Raw genomic sequence first — 24,516 nt, 5'->3', positions numbered from 1 at the left:
ATGATCTCCAGAACCCACACATCTGAAGTAATGGCCCGCCAATCTACCAGATGCTGCGCCAGCCTTCCCCCAACCGGCGAACCATGGGACATGGCCTCATGATTGAGCAGAAGCGGCTGCGGCGTTGCCCGAGAGCAAAGAGGCAACTGCCCGAGGGGCCTTGGCACCTCGAGTACCTTGTTTTCCACCTCTGGCACTCCTACGGTGGCCCCTTTGACTAGCAGCTCCTCTCGCTTTACTCAAGGATAAGTAATAACGAAAGGAACCTCACCTCCATTGCTGTCCCCTAGGACGAAAGGCAGAGGTTGGCGAACTGCAGCGCTCAACGACTTCGCTGCAGCTTTTGAGGTCTGCAACCTCTCAAGGCTCTCGTCAGCCTTGCTGCCAAAAAGATGTACACCATTAAAGGGCATGTTGAGGAGCCGGGCCTGCCCATCAGGAGCAAACCCCGACTTCCGCAACCACGCAAACCTGCGTAGTACGGTGCTCGCCGCCATGGATCGGCTGACGCAATCTGCCATGTCCACACCCGACTGAACGGCCTCACACATGGCATCCTTGCCATCCTGTATCATAGTCAGAAAACCGTCCCGTTCGCCCCCTTTGGGAATATGTTCAGCTGCTAAGGAAAAAGTTCCACAGAGTGTGCGTGAAACGTGACAGGCCACATACGTAGTTGGCTGCCTGAAGAGCCATACCCCCTGAAGAAAACACTTTCTTCGCCCAACCATCAAAACGCTTGTCGTCCCTATCGGGAGGGATGGTATGATACGCCGCCTGCTTTGCTGGGGCAGTAGCCACCTGCACCACCAAACTCTCCGGAGTGGGGTGCATCGTCAAGTAGCAGGGGTCGCTACTGGCTGGGCGGTATTTTCGCGGCAAAGACTTGCCCACTGCCGGGAGACTGTCCGGAGCAGTCCAAGCCGCCACCATCCTCCTTTGTAGAGCCATATGGAACGGCAGTACTGGGTCAGTTGGTGGACCTTGGTCGAGGATATCCGTCAGGTCATCCTACAGAAAATTCCCTGGTGGAGCAGACCACCCCAAGTACTCGGTGACCCTCAACATAAGGCGCCGGTACGAGGACTCGGCATGGGTGCCAGGCTCAGGCCTACAGAACTCTACCTCCGGAGAGGTGTCCAGACCACTGGCGTCATGCAGCGACTGATGCAGGTCCTCAATCTGGCTATGTCCCGAGATAATCTCGTCTTGTACCGTCTCAGAGACCATCCCATCTTCAGAACCCTCATCCACCTCAGACATATAATCCAGATGGTGGAAAGTGGGCACAGAATGGGGGACAAAGATATGTTTGGCCTTGGCCAGAGCCTTTCTAGGGGGTTCCACCGTGCAAAGGGGTACCTCCGACAAGACAGCCTCGAAAGGCGTCTACTGAATCGACATCGAGCGCGGCGCGGACAGCATCGACGGCTTTGACACAGGCCCCGAGGGCGGAGCCCCGAGCGTGTCCTTCGACAGCCTGGGCGCCGATGGTGTCGACAACTTCCTTGGAGGCGAAGCCTCGAGAGAGTCCCTCGACGACCTCAGCACCACAGGGGTCAACGTCTTTTTCGAAGACTTCACAGGTGCACACGGTCTCGAGCGCGTCGAGGACCGGGACCTGGAACGGGAATGACTAGAACAATTCCCCTTGTCCGAGCAGGACCTTTCACGTGAACCGTGCCGACCAACCGAGCCCGAAGGCGTACTAGCGGTGTCTCTAGTACGGTCACGCCCGACCCCACTCAGTGGCGCGGACGGACCGGTGCCCTGCGATTCAAGAATCGCCAACCTTTTCTTACTGAAGGAAGCCCATTCCTACGGAGTCGCATGCTTGGTGGGATAAGCAACCCGCCGACGGGCGGAGTCCTCGGACGAGGACGGGCAAGGCGACCGATGACAGCGCTTCCGTGAGTGCCTCGAAGAGGCAGAGGAGTGGCGGGTCCCACTCCGGGACTGAGACCCATTAGACTTACGACGACGATGCGGAGAGTCACCCTCCAATCGTCTGTCGAAAGCCCAGTGGACCTCGACTTCTGGAGCTTGGACACCTTACCGACCGACCGCTTCTTCTTACGCTCCCGCAAGGCTTTGGACGTAAGCGACTGGCAGTCGACACAATCATCCGTGTCAGTCACCGACATCTTTGACCCGCAGTCCCCACACTTCTTGAAGCCCGGACGTGGGGTGGAAGAAGAGGAAGACATCCCGATAAACTTCACAAACGAGCAGGTTCGAAGAACCGAAAGAACAGAAACTCGAGTCGAGGCGCGCCGAGATCTCCGAAGCGAACACGTTTGTGGAAAAAACAGAACTGAGGCTACAGGCGTCGTGCATCTTACTTATAACATCCGGTGACATCGGCCGTCAGAGGAGGTCCTCGAAGACAGCGTATCAACACAGGACGCAGATGCCGAAAGATTTTCCGAAGCAGCACAGCTGTGGTGATTACTGTCATAGATATGGAATATGTCGGAGGACCCAATCCCCTCGAATGGCTATTATTGTCCCCATTTCTAAGAAGGGCGATAGGACCGATCCTTCAAACTACTGGCCTATTGCCCTTCTGGATGTTTTAGGGGGAACTCTTCGCGACTCTGCTATTAAAACCATTAAGGAAATGGATTAAAGAGACTAATTGCCTAGCCCCACAACAATATGGGTTTGTCCCGGGAGTGGGGACAGAGCTAAATCTATTTCTGATAAATATCCTGAAAAGGGAGAGCTTTAACAACTCAATCAAAAATATATCTAGTTTTTATAGACTTAAGAAAAGTGTTTGACATGATAGACAGGCTATAGATAGATATAGACTATGATAGACAGACTATGGGCAGAAATGGATGCTGGGAATTGCCCCAGGGAGATATTGAGACCCATAAAAACCCTATATTCCTCTACTAGAGTACAAATTAGACTGAATGACCAGGGAATATTTACAAAAGAAATTCCCACTTACTGAGGATTAAAAGAGGGATTGCCCCTAACCACTACTTTATTTAACCTGTTCTTAGCAGATCTAAGGACCAACGAGGACCAGACTAATACTCCCTCCCCCCCACAGATAAATGGCCATAAAATATTGCATATTGTATATGCAGACGATGTAGTCCTTATGGACCAAACGCCTATAGGCCTGTAGAGAGCATTAACAGATCTACATAAATACATGGCACGGAATGGCCTAAAAATAAATGTTGCCAAAACAAACATTCTAGTCTACTCCTCTAAGAAGGGAAGACAGAAGCAAACCTTTAAATGGCACTTACGCAACCAGGTCTTATCCCAGGTCATTTCCATAGTATACCTTGGTATACAAATACATTCTAGTTTTGGCAGACATTCAACGCCAGCAAGATCTGAAAATAAAAAAGGTAAAAGCTCCAACGGTTCAGTGCCGAATGATTTATAAGAAATATTTCTATCTTACCGATATTGTCCTTTTACAAAACAAAGGTTGTGGCATGCCTGACCTATGGAGCAGAGGCTTGCACATTTACCCCATGGAATATTTGGGGTAAACTAGAGACTTTTTTTGGAGGAAGATACTGAGACTACCTCAAAATGTTCAAATAGCAGTGATAAAATACGATCTTGGGCTGATCTCTATCTATGCCAGCTCGGTCTGGATATCACCATTGCTCTTATGAAAATGTATTTTGGAACCAAAGCATGTGCCTTATCTAACTCCAACACAGAAACAAAAACTTGAAATATAACAAGCTCCTAGACCAAAGGGGGAAACATGTGTAGCCCCGGTGGACTACTTGGGTACTTGTTTGGATACCCATCTAACAAACCCGGGGAAAAGTCAAAAAACCTTTGAAAGAAGATGACTGGATTGGGACTATGAAGGTAAGTGGATCATACATTTGTCAAAGTCATCTGAAGAATTAAATGAAAGCATATGACTCTGTGCCCAAATAACTGAAACACCACCCATCTGAACGGTATAGAACGCAATTCATGAGATATCATTTGGGATTAACTGAGATGCGCACGAGGTTCATTGGTAAACTTCTTGACGGTAGATGTAAGCAATCTAGTCTTGGATTAAAGTGGGAGAATTGTGTCTACTGATAGTTGCGATTATTGCATTTTTAAAAGAAAGTTTAGAGGTGACGAGCAATGTTTTGTATTAAAGCGTGAAAGGAGATTGAGAGAGGTACTTGTCATTTGATGACATGGTTGTCTTATTGAGAAGAACAAGTTACTTTCTTACCTGCTAACGTTCTTTCGATGGGATGGTCCGACGACGTATTCCATATGTATGACAGGTAATGTCCACAGCTGTGCTGCTTCGGAAAATCTTTGGCGTCTGCGTTGATGACGTCGATGCGCCATCCCCGAGGACCTCCTCCGACGGCCGACGTCACCCGATGTGATAAGTAGGACGCACGACGCCCATAGCCTCAGTTATAGTTTTTTCGCAGAACGTGTGCCACCAGTTTTCTGCCAGTCAGACACACAAGGCCTTGTGGAACGCAAGCTGCAATCGCAAAAGAAATTCTGCAGCGGGGAAGGCAGGGAGGGAGCGATATGGAATACGTCGTCCGAGCATCCCATCGAAAGAACGTTACCAGGTAAGAAAGTAACTTGTTCTTCGAGGGGATTGGGTCCTCTGACGTATTCCATATCTATGACAGACTCCCAAAGCAGTACCAAGCAAGGAGGTGGGAAAGAATTTAGAATACAAATTTAGCATGCCCAATCAAATTGCGGAATAGAGAACTGCCTTGCCAAAGGCCAGATCTTGCCCTCTGATGAAATCAAGGGAATAGTGACGTACAAAAGTATGTACTGAAGCCCAGGTGGCTGCATCACAGATGTGACGAATAGGAACTCCCCTCTGCAGGGCAGTAGACGCAGCCATTCCTCTGGTAGAATGGGCCCGCAAGCCAGCCGGAGGGTCCTTACCCGCCAAGCGGCAACACTCAGAGATAGCTAAAATAATCCAACAAGACTGTTTCGTCACAGCTTGTCCCAAACGCTTTCCAGCGTAACCAATGAAAAGTTGATCGTCCACTCTGACCCGGGACATGCGCGAAATATGAAAGCTCAACGCTCTCCGAGGATCAAGCCTATGGAGCCTCTCCTCTTCCTTACTGTTAGGGAGAATTCTCTGTTTAGGCTGAATTTCGTAATCTAGTGAGTCCCCCAGCAGCTTTGCTGGATTTTTGGGTTTTTTTTTTTCTCCTGCCAAGAGTGAGACTCTTTTACCCTCACTCTTGGGCATGATTTGAGTGTGTTTCTTTGAATCTAGATGTGTTTAATGGGCTATGGGGTCTTTTACTCCATAGGGCTTCATGTGTTTTTGTGAGGTGTGTTACACAGCACCCTCAGTACAGTGACACAGGGGTGTCATAGTGACCCCCCAGTATAGACTCCATACCCTGGGACTGACTACTGTCTCCCAGGGCATGTAAAGTCACCATTGACTTTACTAGTCTTAAATTCTGAACAGAACCAGTACAAACCATCATAATGTGGACGTACTGGCTGGGGCAATTCAATTGCCCCGGGGTCTGTTAGTCGAGGGGGCATGTCTCCGTCCCCCCCTGATCGAGTTTTGGCTGGTGGCAGTGGATACTACTTTTTAATATTCAACCGCGAATATTTTCCTATGGGATTTCCCATTGTTTTAGGCTACTATCTTTATTTAATTATTTACGGTAGCCTCGAACATACCGCCGGTTTATTTAATTAATATTAATTCTCCGGTTTGGTACTTTTTGCCAAAACTTGATTCTAAAATGGCGTTTGTGTTCTCTTCTGTGACTCCAACCCAAGTCGAGCCCTTTGTTCCACTTTTTGGCTGGCTTCTCCACAGAAGCCCTCTAAAGTGGTGCCACTCTGTCTGGGGTACTTAGGAGGGGTGGAGGGAAATTTAGGCACCCTGGACTGAGTTGCCTAGGCAACTCAAGTCGCACTCCATCCTGATTGGCCCAAGTGGTGAGCCAACCGGCTCACCACTTAGCATGTTTGAGTGACAGCTAGGCTGAGTGAATGGGGGTTTGTTGCATAAAAGCAGGGCTTTGGGGACTGGAACTTCGGAAGTCGCCACAGGACCTAAGAATCCGACGAGGGAGAAGCTGAGCCAACCTGCCACGGCGCCACCACCGGTGGAGCCCTGCTGGACTGCCTCACCACTTTTCCCAACGACAGAGGAGATCTGCCACCAGAGTATTCTTCCTTTGACTGGTGGGGATAACCAGTTTCACTGTCTTTTCGCTTTTCCGACGTATCTCGTGGCCGCCTTGCCCGTGCGAAGCACCCCGGCGACCGGGATACCACGTTTTACCACGACCGCGAGACAAAGATACCACCTTTAACCGGAAAACTATGCGGCTGGTTTCTGCCCTGGTAGTGCAACGACCTTCATCTTTCCTCCAAGTCGAGATCTTCTCTTCCCCTGGACGAGGACGCAACTTGCACCCACTACCAGGAACAACTGCCACCGCTGGAGGATCCTTCCCACTTAAGATACCGTGTCCCGCCTGGCTTCCCTTGCTACCGACTGTACGGGGTAGATTTAACCCCCGGCTTTCGAACCTGGGTTAGCCTGGGACACCTTGGCTAAACTTTTCTAAGCCTCTCTCAACGCTTTTCTGAACCCTCTGCAAGACTTTCTAAGCCTAGTGTAACTGTGTGATCTTGGGCGCATTTGTGCTCTGCTCTCTCTAAGAGTGGGCCCAGCCTTTGGACTTTAGCTCACCAGTGACCTTTTGCTCTCTGCCTTGCTAACAGTGTTCTGGAATCGTAGAGTGGTGTACCTCTTCATATTCTGTCTTTTTCCCTCCCTTTTTCACAAACTTGATTAGAGTGCAATCTAGTTAAGCGCTCACCTCTGTATGAATATAAGTGGTGTTTTACTGTGATTTTCTAATAGGGAAAAAGGGGTGTATATATTATAACAGTAACTGTGTTTAGAATATTTCACAATAAGAGTGCTGGAGTGTTTCAACTGTGTGTTTTTAAATAAATAATTATATACTTTGATGCCAAAGCTCGGGTCAGTGTTTGCTTGTATTATTGTATCCGAGTGCCTATTGAGTATACTTTGCATACTGCATAACTCTTCTTGAGGGAAGTCTGACTGCTCAGCCACAGCTACCAGGTAAATCTGGGTGGTACAGACTGCTACCAAGTGGGTTTACTGCCAACACCTCTAGTCTTAAATCTTTTGCAGTGGTCCCTAAGGGAACTGCACAGGTTTCTGCCTAACACTTACCAGGATGTGGAGGAGGATAGAACGCCCGAAGAACAACCTTCTGGCACAAATGAAATTCCGAAACCACCTTCGGAAGAAAAGAAGGACGAACTCTAAGGACAACCCTGTCCTTGTGAAACACAGTGAAGGGTGGCTTAACTGAAAGTGCCTGTAACTCACTCACTCTGCGAGCGGAAGTAACCGCAACCAAAAACACAGTCTTCAGAGTTAACAGCCTCAAGCGGCAAGAATGTAAAGGCTCAAACGGCGCACCCATAAGAAACTTAAGAACAAGGTTCAAATCCCAGCCTGGCAACAGAAAAGGTGACGGAGGGAACACATTAGTGAGCCCTTTCAGAAACTGCAAAATTAAAGGAATTGTGAAATAGGAACACTCTTCAGACAAGCGCTTAAATATGGACAGCGCCGCCAGGTAACGATTAATGGTCCCCACTTGCAAGCCCCTGTGGGCCAAAGAAAGCAAAAAAGACAAAACCATGGGAATGTCACATTCAAAAGGATCCACATTCTGAACTCTGCACCAGTCGCAGAACTTTCTCCAACGGCAACGGTACAGAGACTTTGTTGCCGGCCGCCTGGCCGAGAGCAACACCTCCATCACGTCTTCAGGAAGGTCCCAATCCTTATACCTCAACCTTTCAGAAGCCAAGCGTGAAGATTGAGGGAACTGACCTCTGGATGGAGAACCTGACCCCCCCCCCGTGAGAGCAGATCGTCTCGGTAGGGAAGATGACATGGAGGGCAGATGGACAAATCTAGAAGGTCCGGGTACCACGTCCTCCGGGCCCATGCCGGAGCAATGAGGATCATCCGGGAACCGAACCTCGGTAACCTCCGCAGCACTTGCGGGATGACGGGGACTGGAGGAAACGCATACAGCAGTGGGAACGACCACTCCACCACGAACGCTTCTCCTAAGGCTCCTTTTGGAGGAAATTCCTGCGAGCAAAACCTTTTGCACTTCCGGTTGACACTGGAGGCGAAGAGATCCACTTGACGGGTCCCCCAAAGGGCGAAGATCTCCAGGAGAATCTCCTGAGCCAGCTCCCACTCGTGAGAGATCCTGCTCTGCCTGCTCAGAGCGTCCGCCCTCTCTTTGTCGTCTCCGGCCAGATGAACCGCCGAGATCGAAACTTCCTGCTGGATGGCCCAGAACTCGAGCTGCATCGCCTCCCTGCACAGTGGAAGTGACCTTGCCCCCACCCCTTTTTGTTGAGGTAGTGCATGGCCACCGTGTTGTCCGTTAGAATCAGGATACTCTTTCCACGCACAGTCGGCAGAAAAGCCTTCAGGGCTAGCCTGACGGCCCTCAGCTCCAACAGATTGATATGGAGTCTGGACTCCGACGGAGACCAACGACCGCTGTCAACTCGTTGGCATGAGCTCCCCAGCCCGTGAGGGATGCGTCCGTCACGATCGTCACCTCCGGCCAGGGCAGCCAAAATGGGGCCCCCTTCATCAGATTGCCCTCGACGGCCCACCACAGAAGGTCCCGGGCTACCGAGGGCGGCACCTGAACAGGGTCCGACAGCCTGCCCACTGCAAAGATCTCATCCACAGACGAGCCTCCGGCACCAGAATAATGCAGGATGCCATGAGGCCGAGCAGTCTCAAGAATTCGGACGCTGGGAGATTCTGGGCAAGCTGAAACCTGTGCACCATCTGCTGAATGTGAAGAGCCCTCACCTGAGGAGGAAAACACTGCCCCAGGGACATGTCGAGCACTGCTCCGATGTACTGGAGCCGCTGCGTTGGTGTCAAATGGGACTTCTTTAATTTGAGGGAGAAGCCCAGCCTGTGAAGGGAGTGGCAGGTGACGGACAGATGATCCAGGACTTGCTCGGGAGAGCTCCCCCTGATCAACCAATCGTCCAGGTAGGGGTAGACGTGAATCCCCCCTTTCCTGAGATGCGCTGCCACCACCACGAGTTTGGTGAAAACCCTCGGGCGGAGGTCAATCCGAACGGCAGGACCAGAAACTGAAAATGCGAGTCGCCAACCGCGAACCTCAGGTACTTCTTGTGCTTGGGATGGATCGGCACATGGAAGTAAGCATCCTTGAGGTCGAGAGACACCAACCAGTCTTGAAGTTGAAGGGCCTGGAGGACTTGAGAAAGAGTTACCATCTTGAACTTGTCCTTCCTGAGGAGCTTGTTGAAACCGCGCAAGTCCACGATGGGTCTCAATCCCCCGTCTTTCTTCGAAATCAAAAAATAAGGGGAATACCATCCCTTGTTCCTCTCCGCTACAGGCACCAGTTCTATGGCGCCTTTCTCCAGCAGGGCTTGAATTTCCTGCGCAACGAGCGGATCCGGACTCTTCAAAGACAGGTTCCCTGGTGGATTGTCGTGAGGCCTCTGCCGAAAAGGAAGACCATAGCCGTGGGTTATGATCTCCAGAACCCACACATCCAAAGTAATGGCTTGCCACTCTACAAGATGCTGCACCAGCCTTCCCCCAACCGGCAAACCATTGGACCTGGCCTCATGACTGAATGGTAGCGGCTGCGGCGTTGCCTGAGGGCAAAGAGGCAACTGCCCTAGCGGCCTTGGCACCTCGAGTACCTTTGTTTCCACCTCTGGCACTCTTACGATGGCCTCTTTGACTGGTAGCTCCCCTCGCTTTACTGAAGGACGAGTAATAGCGAAAGGAACCTCCCCTCCATTGCTGTCCCCTAGGACGAAAAGGCGGAGGTTGGCGAACTGCAGCGCCCAACGATTTCGCTGCAGCTTTGGAGGTCTGCAACCTCTCAAGGCTCTCGTCAGCCTTGCTGCCAAAAAGGTGTCCACCATCAAAAGGCATGTTGAGGTGCCGGGACTGCACATCAGGAGCGAACCCAGACTTCCGCAACCACGCAAACCTGCGCATTACGGTGCTCGCTGCCATGGACCGGCTGACACAATCCGCCAAGTACAAACCCGACTGAACGGCCTCACACATAGCATCATTGCCATCCTGAACCATAGCAAGGAAACCATCCCGTTCGTCCCCTTCGGGAATATGATCAGCCGCTAATGCAACACAGTTCCACAGAGTGTGTGTGAAACGAGACAAGGCACTTATCGAGTTGGCCGCCTGAAGCGCCATACCCCCCCGAAGAAAACACTTTCTTCGCCCAGCTGTCAAAACGTTTGTCGTCCCTATCTGGAGGGATGGTAGGATACGACGCCTGCTTTGCCGGGGCCGTAGCCGCCTGCACCACCAAACTCTCCGGGGTGGGGTGCCTAGACAAGTAGCAGGGGTCGCTACTGGCTGGATGGTATTTTCGCGACAAAGACTTGCCCACTGCCGGAAGACTCTCCGGAGCAGTCCAAGCCGCCGCCACCCTTCTCTGCAGAGCCATATGAAAAGGCAAGACCGGGTCAGTGGGTGGACCGAGATCAAGGATGTCCGTGAGATCATCCCGAACGAACTCCCCCAGGGGAGCTGACCAACCCAAGAACTCGGTAACCCGAGACATAAGGCGCCGATATGACGAATCGGCATGAGTGCCAGGCTCCGGCCGACAAAACTCCACCTCCGGAGAGGTGTCCAGACCACTGGCATCATACAGCGACTGCCTCAGGTCATCAAACTGGCTATGACCCGAGATAAGGTCATCTGGAACCGAAACCGGAACCAGGCCGCCATCAGAGCCTTCATCACCCTCTGAAATGTACTCCAGGCGGGGAGAGGAAGACCTCTGCGGACCAAAGCAGTGCCGGACCTTAGCCATAGCCTTTCTAGGGGCAAACCCTGTGCCACGGGGCCCCTCCGACACCAGCGCCTCGAAAGGCGTCGAGGGCGCCGAACGAGTCGGCGCTGGCGTCGACAGAAAAGGCGTCGATGTCGAGCGAATCGGGGTCAGCTGCAACGCCTCCAGCATCTGCGGCGTCGACACAGTCCTCGAAGCCGGAGCTCCGAGCGTGTCTCTCGACAACCTGGTCGCCGACGGCGTCGACGACCCCCTCGGAGGCGGAGCCTCGGGAGAAATTGCCGACGATCTTGGCGCCACAGGCGTCGACGTCTTCTTCGAAGACGGCACAGGATCGAGTGCGTCGAGGACCGGCACCTGGAACGGGCATGGCGAGAACGGCTACCCTTGTCCGAGCGGGACCTCTCCCGCGAGCCGTGCCGACCACCCGAGCCCGAAGGCGTACGGCGGTGTCTCTCAACCGGTGCCGACCGACCCCACTCGGAGGCGCGGACGGACCGGTGCCCTGCGATTCCAGAATCGCTAGCATCTGCTTCCCAAAGGAAGCCCATTCCTCCGGTGTCGCTTGCATGGAGGGATAAGCGACCCGCTGACGGGCGGAGTCCTCGGCAGAGGACGGGGAAGGCGACCTATGCCGGCGCTTCCTGGAATGCCTAGAAGAGGCGGAGGAGTGGCGAGACCGACTCCTGGAAGGAGACCCACTGGACTTCCGACGATGACGCGGAGAGTCACCCCTCGAGTCATCGGTCGAAAGCCCCGCAGACCTCGACTTCCGGGACTTAGACACCCTGCCTACCGACAGCTTCTTCTTGCGTTCCTGTAAGGCCTTTGCAGTGAGCGACTGGCAGTCGACACAGTCGTCCGTATCGTGGGCCTCCCCGAGGCATCAGAGGCAGGCATTGTGCGAGTCTGTGACCGACATCTTGGACCCACAGTCCCCGCAGTTCTTGAAGCCCGGACGCGGGGTCGAAGATGAGAAAGACATCGCCACGAACAGGTCTTCACAACAAACCGAACAGGTTCAACGAACCGAGAATAGAAAACAGCAAACTCCAACGAGTCGAGGCGTACCGAGATTCACGAAGCGAACACGTTCGCGGAAAAAAATGGAACTGAGGCTATGGGTGTCGTGCGTCCTACTTATCACATCAGGTGACGTCAGCCGTCGGAGGAGGTCCTCGGGGACGGCGCATCGACGCAGGCGCCAAAGATTTTCCGAAGCAGCACAGCTGTGGACATTACTTGTCATTGATATGGAATACGTCAGAGGACCCAATCTCCTCGAAAGGTTGTGATGCCATGGGAATGCAGGAGTCCACTTGTTTTTGTTGTTTCTGGGTGGAAAGATAGAGGTTTGTAAAATTGAACGATAAATCTTTTTAAAAAACCTTTTTTTAAAAAGATTTGTAAAAAGATCACCTATATCAAAAGGGCTGGGCCGGCGAAATGCAGTTGCACTGGGCCCTTCGTCATCAGATGCTTCATCTGCTTGCCTCTGACTTTCTCTCCCTTCACTCTGACGTTTTGGCAGCAATCAGTAATATTCCAGACTTGCAACTCCAGAGAATGTGGTGCTCACCAGTGATATTTCTGTGGGGGAAGATGTATCAAAATCCCATCCGTGTCACCAGATATTGTGTGTCCCCCCCCTTTTATGTGGGTCAATGCTTTTGCTGCATGGGAACGCGCCAAAATGAGGGAAACAGACACAGAAGTGCGTATTACTTTATTCACTTTCTCCCATTCCGTGAACGCAGCAAAACCCATTGTGCGAGCATTCCCATTTGTCCAAGGTCGCGGGACGAGAATCCTCGTCACGCTGCATTAACGGTCCTTGCTGGACACGACAGTGCGGAAAAGGGAGTCCGATGAGTTGGTTGCTCAAGTTTATCTATCATTGTTCTGTTCCTTCGAGTGTCCGTTTCTCACAGCAAAAGAAAAAGGAAGGGGAAGGGCAATCAGAGTTTATGAGTACCAAGACATGGACATTGGTGGAGCTTGGTCACATGACCTGGGTCAGAGGTCTGCTATTTTGTACCAAGGAGTGCTGGGGTTACAGGAAGTTTCTTTAATCATGGTCTGATTCTTTTAAAGTGCTGCTCGAGCTTCTCTGTGCGTCTTTAATACAAGACTTTCTAATGCAAAGGGTTTCGAAAATCTCTATGGTCTACTTTTTTTGCATTTGCAATAGCTCACAACACCTTTTTGCCAAGCCTAATCCTGCCAGACCTCCTCCCAAACTATCATTTACCTGCCCTGATCTTCCTCTCCTCTCTGATCAACATTGTAACCTTTTTGGCCTCCCCTTTGTAAAGTGCTCTAAGACCCTCTTGGGTAGGGCCACAGCTGTCTAAAAATGAATTTAGTGGAAACAGGCAATAAAACAGAGTAATCAAGCATTAAATCAATTTGTTACAGTGAACGTATTTTGGAACAGACTTAGTGAGACATCACCTTATGAACTTCTACAATACAAAGCAGAAAAAAAGTGTTGAGAAATAATATCGCTACAAATATACTTGTGCAATGACAACAGTGTTCCATACCAGATCGGTAGAATAGAGTCTTGAAGGGAAAGACTAGGCTACTAAATGCAGATCTTTGCCTACCTACATCTTCGCTTGCAAATCTCACAAGCCGTCTTGCAACATAGAGTGGATCTTCACCGCCTTCAAGCATTCTGGCCAGCCAATAAAGAGAAGCATTTGCATCGGAGCCTCGCATAGATTTATGAAGTGCAGAGATGCAGTTGTAATGTTCTTCACCTTGAAATAAACAAATAATCTGTTACTGAATGTGCGGCTGAAAAAGATACTCAACAGGTTTGTGCATTTAGGGGATTCCGATAGCACAATGGAAAGAAAATCACAGCAACTGCCTTGAAGAAGATAACAAGAGTCAAAATATAAATAATAAAGAAACCGGGGTTGGCAGAGTTAGTAGTTTCAGTATTTGCAGTATATTGCATTTTTCATTTAGCTGCGAAAATATATATTTGTATTTATTCTGTTTATATAGCGCTTTATTCCAAAGCGCTTAACATTATAACAAAACAGAAATTTTTAACAGTAGAAGCAATTTACAATCATGAATCAAACCAATACAACAGTAAGTAGAGCAATTAATCTGCGAGGGAAGAGGGAAGGGGTGAGGAAGGGAAGGAGGAGGGAAACAGAAAAGGTATAAGGGTGAAGATGAAGGAGGGTAAGGAGGTGGGTAGGGAGAGGTACATAGGGAAGATGTGAGGGAAGGAGAGAAAATGGGAGGTGGGAAAGTTAGGAGGGTGGGGAATGGAGAAGGAGAGATTTCAGGGAAGCACGCAAGGAGGAAAAGGTAGGTATAGAGCGGATTGAGAGAGGTAAGGCGTTCCAGTGCAAGGGGGCTAGGAGCTGAAAGGAGCGGAAACGGGAGGAGGCACATGGGGAAGGAGGGTCGGTGAGAAGGAAAAGATCAGCAGAACGAAGAAGGGAGCAGGAAGGAGTGTAGAAAGAGAGGAGAGATAAGGGGAGCACGGAGCAGGGATAAGAATGCAGCAAATACCTGGGCTCTCCCATTCCCCACGGTTTTTCAGACACGTCTGCAAGTTAATGTTTGGAGACACAACATTAGTGCTAGACAAGTAGAATGACCTCTCACGGAAGTCTTTACTATGCGTATTATCAAGGTTGTGTGTCCGCCAACTACTAACTTTCAGGCATGTTGAAAACGTTTAAAGAAAGCATGGTGATTTTAGGGGTGCGCTGGTGGGGATGGGCATAGGGTGGGTGCAGTCAGAGGTTGGGGCGAAGTAAGGCAAGTGGGTGGGGGAAGAGGCTAAGGGGACTAGCAGACGTAGACGCTTAGTTGGTGGATGGGCAGGGGTAGAAGCTAAATTGGTCAGTGTTTATTTGGCACAACTTCAAAGTCTATGAACTTCGATGTCTTTTCTTCAGCGTCGCGCTAGTTTAATATTCTGCTCACGTCATATTACAGCACGAATGGCAGAAATGAAACCATGTAAGGGTGTAGATGGAGTAAGTGGGGCATGTACTGCGCAGGCTTCTGTTTACCATGGAAGTGAACAACTTTTAGTACTACAGACCTACCGCCAGATGGCAGAATATGAACATCATGCATATCTACACCGGTTCAGGAGTACAAAATGGTGAATACATTCTATGGACTCAATTTTGAAAGATAAGGTAAATTAAGAACAACTTTGCCTTGGTCACATAGCATAGTTAAGTGGAGAAGATCTGATTTGAGCCCAGTCAGAGATTTAGGTCAACTCACCACGTAGTTTCTCAGCTCTGGTTGTGAAAAATACAAACTAAACCACCCAGACAAATGAATAAATCCTTGTAGAACTAAGTTATGCACAAAGTGCACGATTGCAGTGTTCTGTTTCAAAGCACATAAGTGAGGGAACGGGGAGCGACCCATGCCTGCCCGGAGCATCTCACACTCTGCAAGGGTAACAGACGAGGAAACGATTGGGGCCCCTGGTTGACATGTGACAAAAAAGCTACACGAATCCGCAATGTGGACAAAATAAAGACGCAGTCACCGGTTCATAAAGAACATAAAGAGAATTTCGTAGTTCTGTTAATCCATAGCACAGCGTTGAGCTGACATGGCAGCCGTTCTGCTTCGCAACCCCCCTTTCGGCCGGGCATCCTTATAGCAATCATTTTAGCTTTTTGTGGTAGCTTCCAAAACCAAAAGGTGCCACAACGAATAGGAAGCAGAAGACTCAGAGCTTTAGCACTGGGAACAAACGGTGCAACAGTGCCACATTGCACCGAGACCACATTTGCAGGGGGCACACCTGACCATTTGAATAGGTTTCTGGGAGGTGGGTTGGCACAAAGGAAATGTTGGAATAAATGGGGCAGATAGGTGCGGTGTACTTTAGTGTGTACAGTCTCCCAGACTGATCAGCTAAAAGCGAATCAAATATTTCAATACTTCAAGGTCAGCCATCATACCCATCGACCAATTACGTGGCTATTTATATAAATTCTTTGACCAATAGAAACGTCTAGCTGAGAAGCAGGCAAATGCTCGTGCCACGGGAGAAGTATGCCCAATTTAACCAGCCTGAGCCCCCGGAATAAATCGACACCAATATAGGTATGCAAGGTGAAATAACTTATGTATCAAAAAACCGCACCAGGGTATAATGTCGTGACCCTGTGGCAGATAACCGCCCATCAAAATGTCCAGCAAAGACAATCGAATTTATGAAATCATATGCCATGGCACTCCCAATATAAACCAGAGTGGTTTATTATTCCAACGTGTGGTTAAGATTCCGCACAAGATGCCCGGGGTGATGCAACAAGGGCGACTGAATAGGTTCGGGAGGTTGTGCCATCTGGGCACTGATTAAGATTACGCATTATCCTCACGCCCCTGGTTTCAGTGCCTCATGCCGCAGCTCAGATAATGGAGCTATGCATCAGTTTCCAAATACTGCCAGGATTCCCAAGAAAAAAACGAAAAAAACATTGCCATGCAATAATATCCTTCTGTCTTTCTACTGTGACTTCTGTTTGGCGCCTTTTGCTACGAAGTCTACAGTTTGCAGAGGAGAGGTGTGAGAGTGGGCCGTCTGTGGCAGTCCCTCTCAGTCATTCAGTCTTTCTACTGTGACTACCGTTTGGTGCCTTTTGCTACAAAGTCTACGGTCTGCAGCGGAGTGGTGTGAGAGTGGGCAGTCTGTGGCAGTTCAAAGGCGGCTGGGGCGGATGGCAGCGAACCCCTGGACTCTCGACTTAACACATCTTGCCTCGATGAGGAGCCACTCAGGCAGCGAAGCTCTCGCACTGACAATGCCCCCCTAAACGCTTCTGCAGTGATACCTCCCATAAACAACCCTACTAAACTCCAAGTTGGCGCTTTAGCTGCTTCAGGCTCCCTAAAGCTGCCGGGAGGCACGTTGCAGAATCTACCTTCTAAAAGGGCGCTGGTTGCTAAACAAACACCGCATATACATAAACAAAAACAGAAAAAACTCCCAACGGGCTGGTTTCAGCCATCCTCTGGACTCACCTTGCCAGCTGATGTCGCCTGCACCTTGGATCAGACGGCGGGGGCCCATGGAGAGACGCCGCAGTGTCCGAGGCACCCGGAAGCTCTGGGAGAGAGCAGACTTGCGGCACCCTTGCCCCTGCCCCTACCTCTCCTCATAGAAGGCATGGAGGAGCCGTCCCATGAAGGAGGGGGGGGGGTAACCCATGCCAGGGGATGGGGGGCCGTGGGCGGGCCACGTGGGCATTCGGGCCGTAGCCTTGGAGGAGCGAGAGTCGTCAGAGGAGCTGGCTCGGATTTAAGCTCCCAGTAAACAGATCACTGACCTTCAAACCAGCAAGTGCGGGGCTGGCACGATCTTAAACTCGCTGGAAGCTAGTGGAGCCACCCCACAGCGCCTTCTGGCAGCCAACGAAGATAGTGCAACGGCACTGGTGATCATAAGTGCCCAGATCCATTATCCACCGGCATCTACACCTGCCACACAACCTGGCCACCCAGTTTTGACTACACATACTGGTTCAAGCCAAGGTCCGGTCCCCGAGGAAGACACCGAGGATGACACTTTGCCACTTGGCCACAATCCAGCCATTTATGATCCCTTACCAAACTCAGAGGACCTAGAAGTTCTCTATACTCCGAACGAAGAAATTAAAGAGGGAGCCAGGCGTGGCCCTCCAACTCGTCAATCGCATGGCATTCCTTTCCGCCTAATTACTAAAAAGTTTGATCTGCCAACTACAAACAAGAGACCATCTACAAAAAAGCCTAATAAAAAGGGTCCCTTGCCAAATGCATCTACAAGCACGCTCCTAGAGAATTCTCTGAAACATTTTTTTCAAAGGCAAGCTAAAAGAAAACAAAATGGGCTAGGTGAAGTTTCGGATGCCGACCTATTGGAAGCATTTCTTGAACCCTTGATCACTCCGACAATACCCCATTCAACGAGTGAACCTAGCACATCGGGCCAAGGTCCTCTACCAACTGCAAAAGAGCAAGGAATAGCTGCTCCTAACTTTGCGCCATTGGATCAACTACCTACTTTCCAATAAACAGGGGGGCACGGCCCAATTAACACCTTCAAACTCAAAACTGGTCCCACATTCAGAGCTCTCTCTTGCAAACTCATCGCCACATCCTATTGGCCAAGCTAGCTCGTATTCACTCGGAAGTCCTGTACCACATGTACAGGCCGCCTCTGCAGGACTGCCAGCAATACCCACAGGTCTGGTGCACAAAAGCACCTCTCGACCTCAGGACACCTTAACCTTACCAATCCGAAATCAAGGCCAGAGGAAGATTGATAGCATCCCCATCACTACTCCGGCGCCTGCTACTAGCTCCACCCAAAGGCCAACTAAAAGGAAGGAGCAAAACCGAGAAGCTCTGGTGGATACACATCCCTTGTCTGCTGTACCTCATCACAATTCCCAACAAACCCTGTGGCAGTGGCTGCCAACTTCACCACCAAGATCTTCCTCAAACAGAAGACTAAGTGATGCATCTTATAACAACCCGAAAGATTCTCCTTCCAAGAAAATTGATATCATGTCCATCATGTCCTCTGTGCTTATTGCACTATCACCATTTTGTAAGTTATATGAAGCGATTAACGACTCTCTCAAAGATCACACATTCATCTTTGCAATGATGAACTCTAAACTCATTTATTTGGAAGGCTACATCAATGCCCTGGAGAGACGGAGAAACGATCCAGCCACCATGCCGCACATGTGTCAATCCAACTGCTCTGAGACTTCCACTAACATCAGGAAAACTTTACACCAACGGACAATGGTGGACTCAAGCTCTCAAACAGACGCACAAGAAAAGCTCTGGGCAGACGTCCATCAGTCTGATTGTGGAACAAGACCAAAAACCTCTTCTGCTCGCTCTGGGGGTGTCATGATGCTTACCCCCAGGCATCCAGACCAGGTCCATCAACCCCCGGAAGCAGGCATCATGTTACCCAGAGAAAGCCCAGCAACCCCTGTTAGGGCATTATGGGTACAGTCCTGGCGTCTATGGCGCCAGGCTCATTTGTTAAAACTTACCTGATGCAGACCATGCTGCAAGAGATCCAAGCCCATGTGAGGCTTGGAAGGGACTACTTTACCTACGGACTATTTTGTTACTCGGTGTGGTTGTGGAGGAATACTTACCTGGAACTACTTTGGAGGCTATTTAAACCACACCCAAAGAGCAGCATATGCTTCGTGTTATTCTGCATCCTGCAGCGTAACGCTCACCGTGCCTGCAGCCAGCACCCAGCCTCTTGCCACGCCGCCTCGAGTCCAGAGCGCCTAGAAAGAAGGGAAAGAAGAAAGGTTAGAACAAGAACATTATTTGGTTTCTTACCTGATTCCGGATTCATCGCACCTTTGAATCAGAAACAGACTTTATTTTAAACACGTTGCATCGCCAGCAGCTGCACCGCGTCATACTCGCCATTCTTCGCAGCATCTCTACGATCCGGCGCTGTCACCATCATTATGTTGCCGCATTCCGGCCCCTAAGGGGGACAAGAAAACAAACAAGGACAATCTCTTGCCACCATACACTTAACTGATTTTACCGCCGGAGGTATTATTCACCAGCACGCCAAATCTTCTTACGCCGCACCTGTAAGAAAAGAGAAAGCAGCAAGTTAAACTTTGGCATCATTTAACGGACAGTGTGGGATAACACAGATTCTTACCTGAACGCTTTCAGCTGCCACAGGACGATCTTCTTTTGGGTCTAAGCTACAAGATAAACAAAGGAATTGGACAAGAGTGATTATTCAGACATTTTTGAACTCTTAAGAACTTTATACTTACGGTGCTTCGCCAGGAGGTTTGGAGCCAACATTTTTCTAGAACTCGTCCAATATCCTCAGGTCATTGAAGTAACTGGCCATCAAGGCGCCCCTGTGTTCCTCACAGGATGGAGAGCTCATCATTCAAAACTATAAGGTGAGCTTTGTGAACGGGAATATCAGAGGTGATAAATGGGGACGCAGTGAGGGGCTATTACTCAAATCCACGGGGGGCTAATTCGCTTTCTCCGCCTTTAGGAGACTACTTCTACGGGTCAAGCAGACGAAGCTAGGTGGGCCAGTCCAGTCAGTCATCTCTGCACTACGCATCACGTTGGTGGAGACCGTGGCTGTCCAGTTCCGCTCGACACGCCTGTGGGAACCAGGTGAGCGTAACAGCGGGCTCTGTCAGCTCAGCGTCAACCATACCTCAATTAACGTCTCGTAAACCCAGGGATAATGACGTGATGTGCATGAACGACATGCCCTCGGCTAAAGAAAAAAAGTAGCAAGGCTGACTCCGAAGAAAAAAAGTAGTACAAATGGCTCCTGTGGTCGCCAGCATGTAACGCTCACCTGATTCCCGTAGAGGCGCCGGTCTTGACTGGGCGTATACCGTATCTTCAAAGGTGATGTGTAACACATGGCTGGCTCTTTGGGCTGGACCTCTGTGCACTGTATGTCTGACTCGAAGGGTAAAATGTCTGCAGATAGAAAATATGGGATTAAGGAACTGGGTTATTGAACGTCTCTCTCTTCTTCCCTTTCTCTTCTCCTGTAGAACCCCAAAGGTTAACGCTCTCACCTTAGGTAAGTGAACGCCGTGCTCTCCATCTGCCTCGGGGCAGGGTGCTGTAACCAGTTTCTTCACTGGATAAGGGGAGCAGGCCCCTTGACTTCAGAGGACTGCTGTCCATCGTTTACTGCACGAACGGTAAGTTTCGAGTAATTCTAATGTCTTTAAAGTCTTTAGTAATGACGTCTCTTGTTTTGCAGGGTTCCGGCGATGGCGGATGACGGGCTGAAGTGAGTTGAAAATGGAGCCCGTGTGATGAATAGAAGCGCCTGGAAGCACGTAAGTAAGCGCTTGTTGCCTGCTTCACGATGCGCTCTAACTGTCTTTTTATTTTGCAGGTACAAGTTCGGAGCGGCTGCAGGGTGCCAGAATACCCACTGGGTTAGATGTGGAAAGGAGTAATGGCACGTGAGTATTAAAGTTCCCCAATGTCTTTAAACGCACCTTGTTTTGTCTTTCAGATGCGGGATGCAGCGCCGAAGGCCTCCGGAGCGTGCGAAGAGTTGGTAAGCTTTTGTCTTTCAGATGCCGGAATGCAGTGTGAAGACCTCCGGAGCGCACGAAGAGTAGGTAAGCCTATGTCTTTCAGATGCCGGAATGCAGCGCGAGGCGTTGGTGACAGCCGATGGACCAGGTAAGTGAAGAGCGGTCACTGAAGACCGTAATGCTAACCTGTTCTTCCTTGTCATTACAGGTGTTGCTGAAGACTGGATTCAGGATGGTAAGCCTTTTCCCTTAGGCCCAGGATCAGATGCAGAAGACACAATGAGCGTTCTGCTGCAGAGGATGCAGAATAACGCAAAGCAAGATTCATCCATCGGGTGTGGTTTAAATAGCCTCCTGTAGTGCTTAGGTGTCTCCTTCCACAGCCACGCCTAGGTAAGAAAAGAGTTCCTGCTTTCCAGAAGAGTTCCAGTGTTCTGAATCTAGGGAGTGGCTCCTGCCCCACCCAAAAGGAAAAGTAGTTCCAAACAGAAGAGGATCAGAGGCTCAACTGGCAGGCAAGTAAGCAGCATGGTCTGCTGCAGGTAAGTCCACCCAAGCATTATGAGCCCGGCGCTTCCAGCGCTGGGACTGGGCATATTTATGAGCCTGGTGCCACTGGCGCCAGGACTGGGTCCAAAAGGTCCCAATTGGGACTGGTTGGCACTCGGAACCTGGGTTATGGATCTGCTTCCAAGGGAGTTGGGAAAACCCTGACCTTTTGGAAGCAGAGATCATGACAGTACCCCCCCTCAAGGCCCCTCCCAAACCGTGCTTCTACGGGGGTTTTGGCTTGTCAGGAAATGTTCGGTGAAATCTTTTGATTAGGCGAGGAGCGTGGACATATTCAGCAGGTTCCCAGGTTCTCTCTTGGGGGCCATAGCCTTTCCAGTCAATTAGGTAAAATAGTTTAGATTTGGAGATCTTGGAGTCCAGAATGCTTTTGACTTCAAACTCGAGTTCTCCATCAACTAGGATAGGTTTTGGAGATTTAGTTAGTCGGGTTTGAGGTTGCACGGGTTTTAATAGAGAGACGTGGAAGACCGGATGTATCCTCATGTGCGGGGGCAAGTCCAACTTGACCGCTACTGGGTTTACTATGGTAGTGATGGAATAGGGACCAAGGTATCTTGGGTTGAATGTGCGTGGCCCTTTTAGAGGTAGATACTTGGTGGATAACCAGACTTGATCCCCTACTTGATATTGAGGGGCTTCCTTCCGATGTTGATCTGCTCCTTTCTTGTATTGTTCTTTAGCCCTTTGAAGGTGAGAAACAGCTTCCTTAAAGGCTTGGGTGATTGTAGAATGCAGGTAGTCTACTGCTGGTGTTTCAAGATCTTGGAGGGGATCCAACTCCGAGGTTCGAGGGTGACTGCCGTACAAAAGAAAAAACGGGGTTTTCCCAGTTCCCGAATGGACAGAGTTATTGTAGGCATATTCGGCTATCCAAAGGATGTCTTTCCAAGTTTTTTCAGTTTGTTGCAGCATGCAGCGTAAATACTGTTCCAGAGTTTGATTGGTCCTCTCGGTTTGTCCGTCGGTCTGAGGGTGGTGACTGGTCGATAGTCTCACATCAATTTGAGCCTACCGACAGCAACTTCGCCAAAAATGAGAAATAAATTGACTACCTCGATCCGAAATTAGAACCGAAGGAAAACCGTGCAGTCGGACGATATTTTCGAGAAATTCTCGGGCCAGAGTTGCTGCTGTTGGCAAGCCTTTGAGCGGAATGAAATGCGCCATCTTGGAGAATAAGTCCACGATTACTAGAATCGTATTGTATCCGGAGCATGGAGGTAGATCGGTGATGAAGTCCATAGAAAGCGTATGCCAAGGGCGAGGTGGGATGTCAATAGGGCGTAAGAGGCCTGCTGGTCTTTCCTTTTGACTCTTGTTTTGGGCGCATACTCCACAGGACATTATAAAGTCTCTGATATCTTTTTTCCAAGACGGCCACCAGAAGTAGCGCTTGATCTTTTCTGAGGTCTTGGCCATACCGGGATATCCTTCCATTAAAGAATCGTGATAACAAGAGATTAATTTTTTCTGTAAATCTGTGCTGGGTAGGTATAATCGTTCTTGGAAATACAATAAGTTGTCCTTTACTGCAAAGTCCTTTCCCTGCAGATGCCAATTCGGTATGTCTGCTGGAGTTACAAGTTGCCTGGCTTTATCCTTAACTTCCTCTATGGATTCTGTGGCGATTACACCCAGAATTCTTTGTTCGGGAATGATTGGTACAGGTTTAGGGTTGATCAACTGTTCTTCCACTCCCATCCGAGAAAGGGCATCAGCTTTACCGTTCTTTGTACCAGGTCGATAGGTAATTATGAAGTCAAACTCGGCAAAGAATAATGCCCTACAGAGTTGTCTAGAGGATTGGGCTTTTGCGGTTTTCAAATATTGCAGGTTTCGGTGATCCGTAATCACAGTAACGGTGTGTCGGGCCCCCAGCAGATAATGCCGCCTAGCCTTAAAGGCAGACTTGATAGCCAGAAGTTCCTTGTCAGTAATTGTGTAATTGATTTCAGGAGGCGAGAATTTGCGGGACCAAAATGCCACGGGATGCAACTGATTGGTTACCGGGTCCTTTTGTGATAGAACTGCCCCCATGGCAAGGCTTGAAGCATCAGTTTCCACGATGTAGGGGAGTTCGGGGCGAGGGTGTTTTAAGATTGGTGCAGAGATAAATTTAATCTTCAAATCCTGGAAAGATTGTTCCGCCTCGGTAGACCATTCAAAACGTTTGTTTTTCTTTAACAAGGCAGTGATGGGCTGGACTATTCGAGAGAATTCGGGGATAAATCTGCGGTAAAAGTTAGCGAAGCCTAACATGCTTTGCACACCTTTTACGGAGGATGGTGATGGCCATTTGAGAACTGCATCGACCTTCTTTGAATCCATACGCACTCCGCCAGGTGATAATATGAATCCCAAGAATTCAACTTCAGTCACGTTGAAAACACATTTTTCCAACTTAGCGAAAAGTTTGTGTTGACGCAATCTTTCGAGGACCATTTTCACGTGTTTCCGATGTTCAGATTCCGATGAAGAATAAACGAGGATGTCGTCAATGTAAACAACAACACACACATCTATGAGCTCTCTGAGGACATCGTTCATAAAATATTGAAAGGCGGCCGGGGCATTGCAAAGTCCGAAGGGCATGACCTGATATTCAAATAGCCCATACTTGGTGCGGAAGGCCGTCTTCCATTCATCGCCCTCTTTTACTCGTACCAAAGATCCAGCTTTGTATATATGCATGCTTTTCTGACTTGGTCCAGGAGTTCAGGGATCAAAGGTAACGGATATCTATTCTTAACGGTGATCTGGTTCAGGGAGCGATAATCTATACAAGTTCTAAGGTCTCCTTCCTTTTTTGGAACGAAGAACAAAGCTGAAGAAGCAGGGGACTTGGAAGGACGAATAAACCCATTTGCCAGGTATTGATCCAGGTATTGTCGAAGGTGAAGGTTCTCAGGCTCGGTGAGGGCATACAT

General features: G+C 49.7%; 1 protein-coding gene across 5 annotated transcripts in view; it reads right to left on the bottom strand.

Moving 5' to 3' along the window:
• WRNIP1 (WRN helicase interacting protein 1) overlaps positions 1-24,516 on the bottom strand; it is a 620,345-nt gene that overhangs the window by 119,840 nt on the left and 475,989 nt on the right. For 3 of the 5 annotated variants that reach the window (XM_069613530.1, XM_069613529.1, XM_069613528.1), the window contains one exon: positions 13,535-13,690. In XM_069613530.1, the coding sequence (XP_069469631.1) occupies positions 13,535-13,690 (156 nt within the window). The remainder of the gene's footprint in view (positions 1-13,534; positions 13,691-24,516) is intronic. The other 2 variants (XM_069613532.1, XM_069613531.1) reach the window with 1 other exon arrangement.

Source organism: Ambystoma mexicanum, chromosome 5p (genome assembly GCF_040938575.1).
Source record: "Ambystoma mexicanum isolate Mex_15411 chromosome 5p, UKY_AmexF1_1, whole genome shotgun sequence".
Lineage (NCBI taxonomy): Eukaryota > Metazoa > Chordata > Amphibia > Caudata > Ambystomatidae > Ambystoma > Ambystoma mexicanum.
The sequence above is the reverse complement of the archived record's forward strand: the minus strand, read 5'-3'. Positions and strand labels throughout refer to the sequence as shown.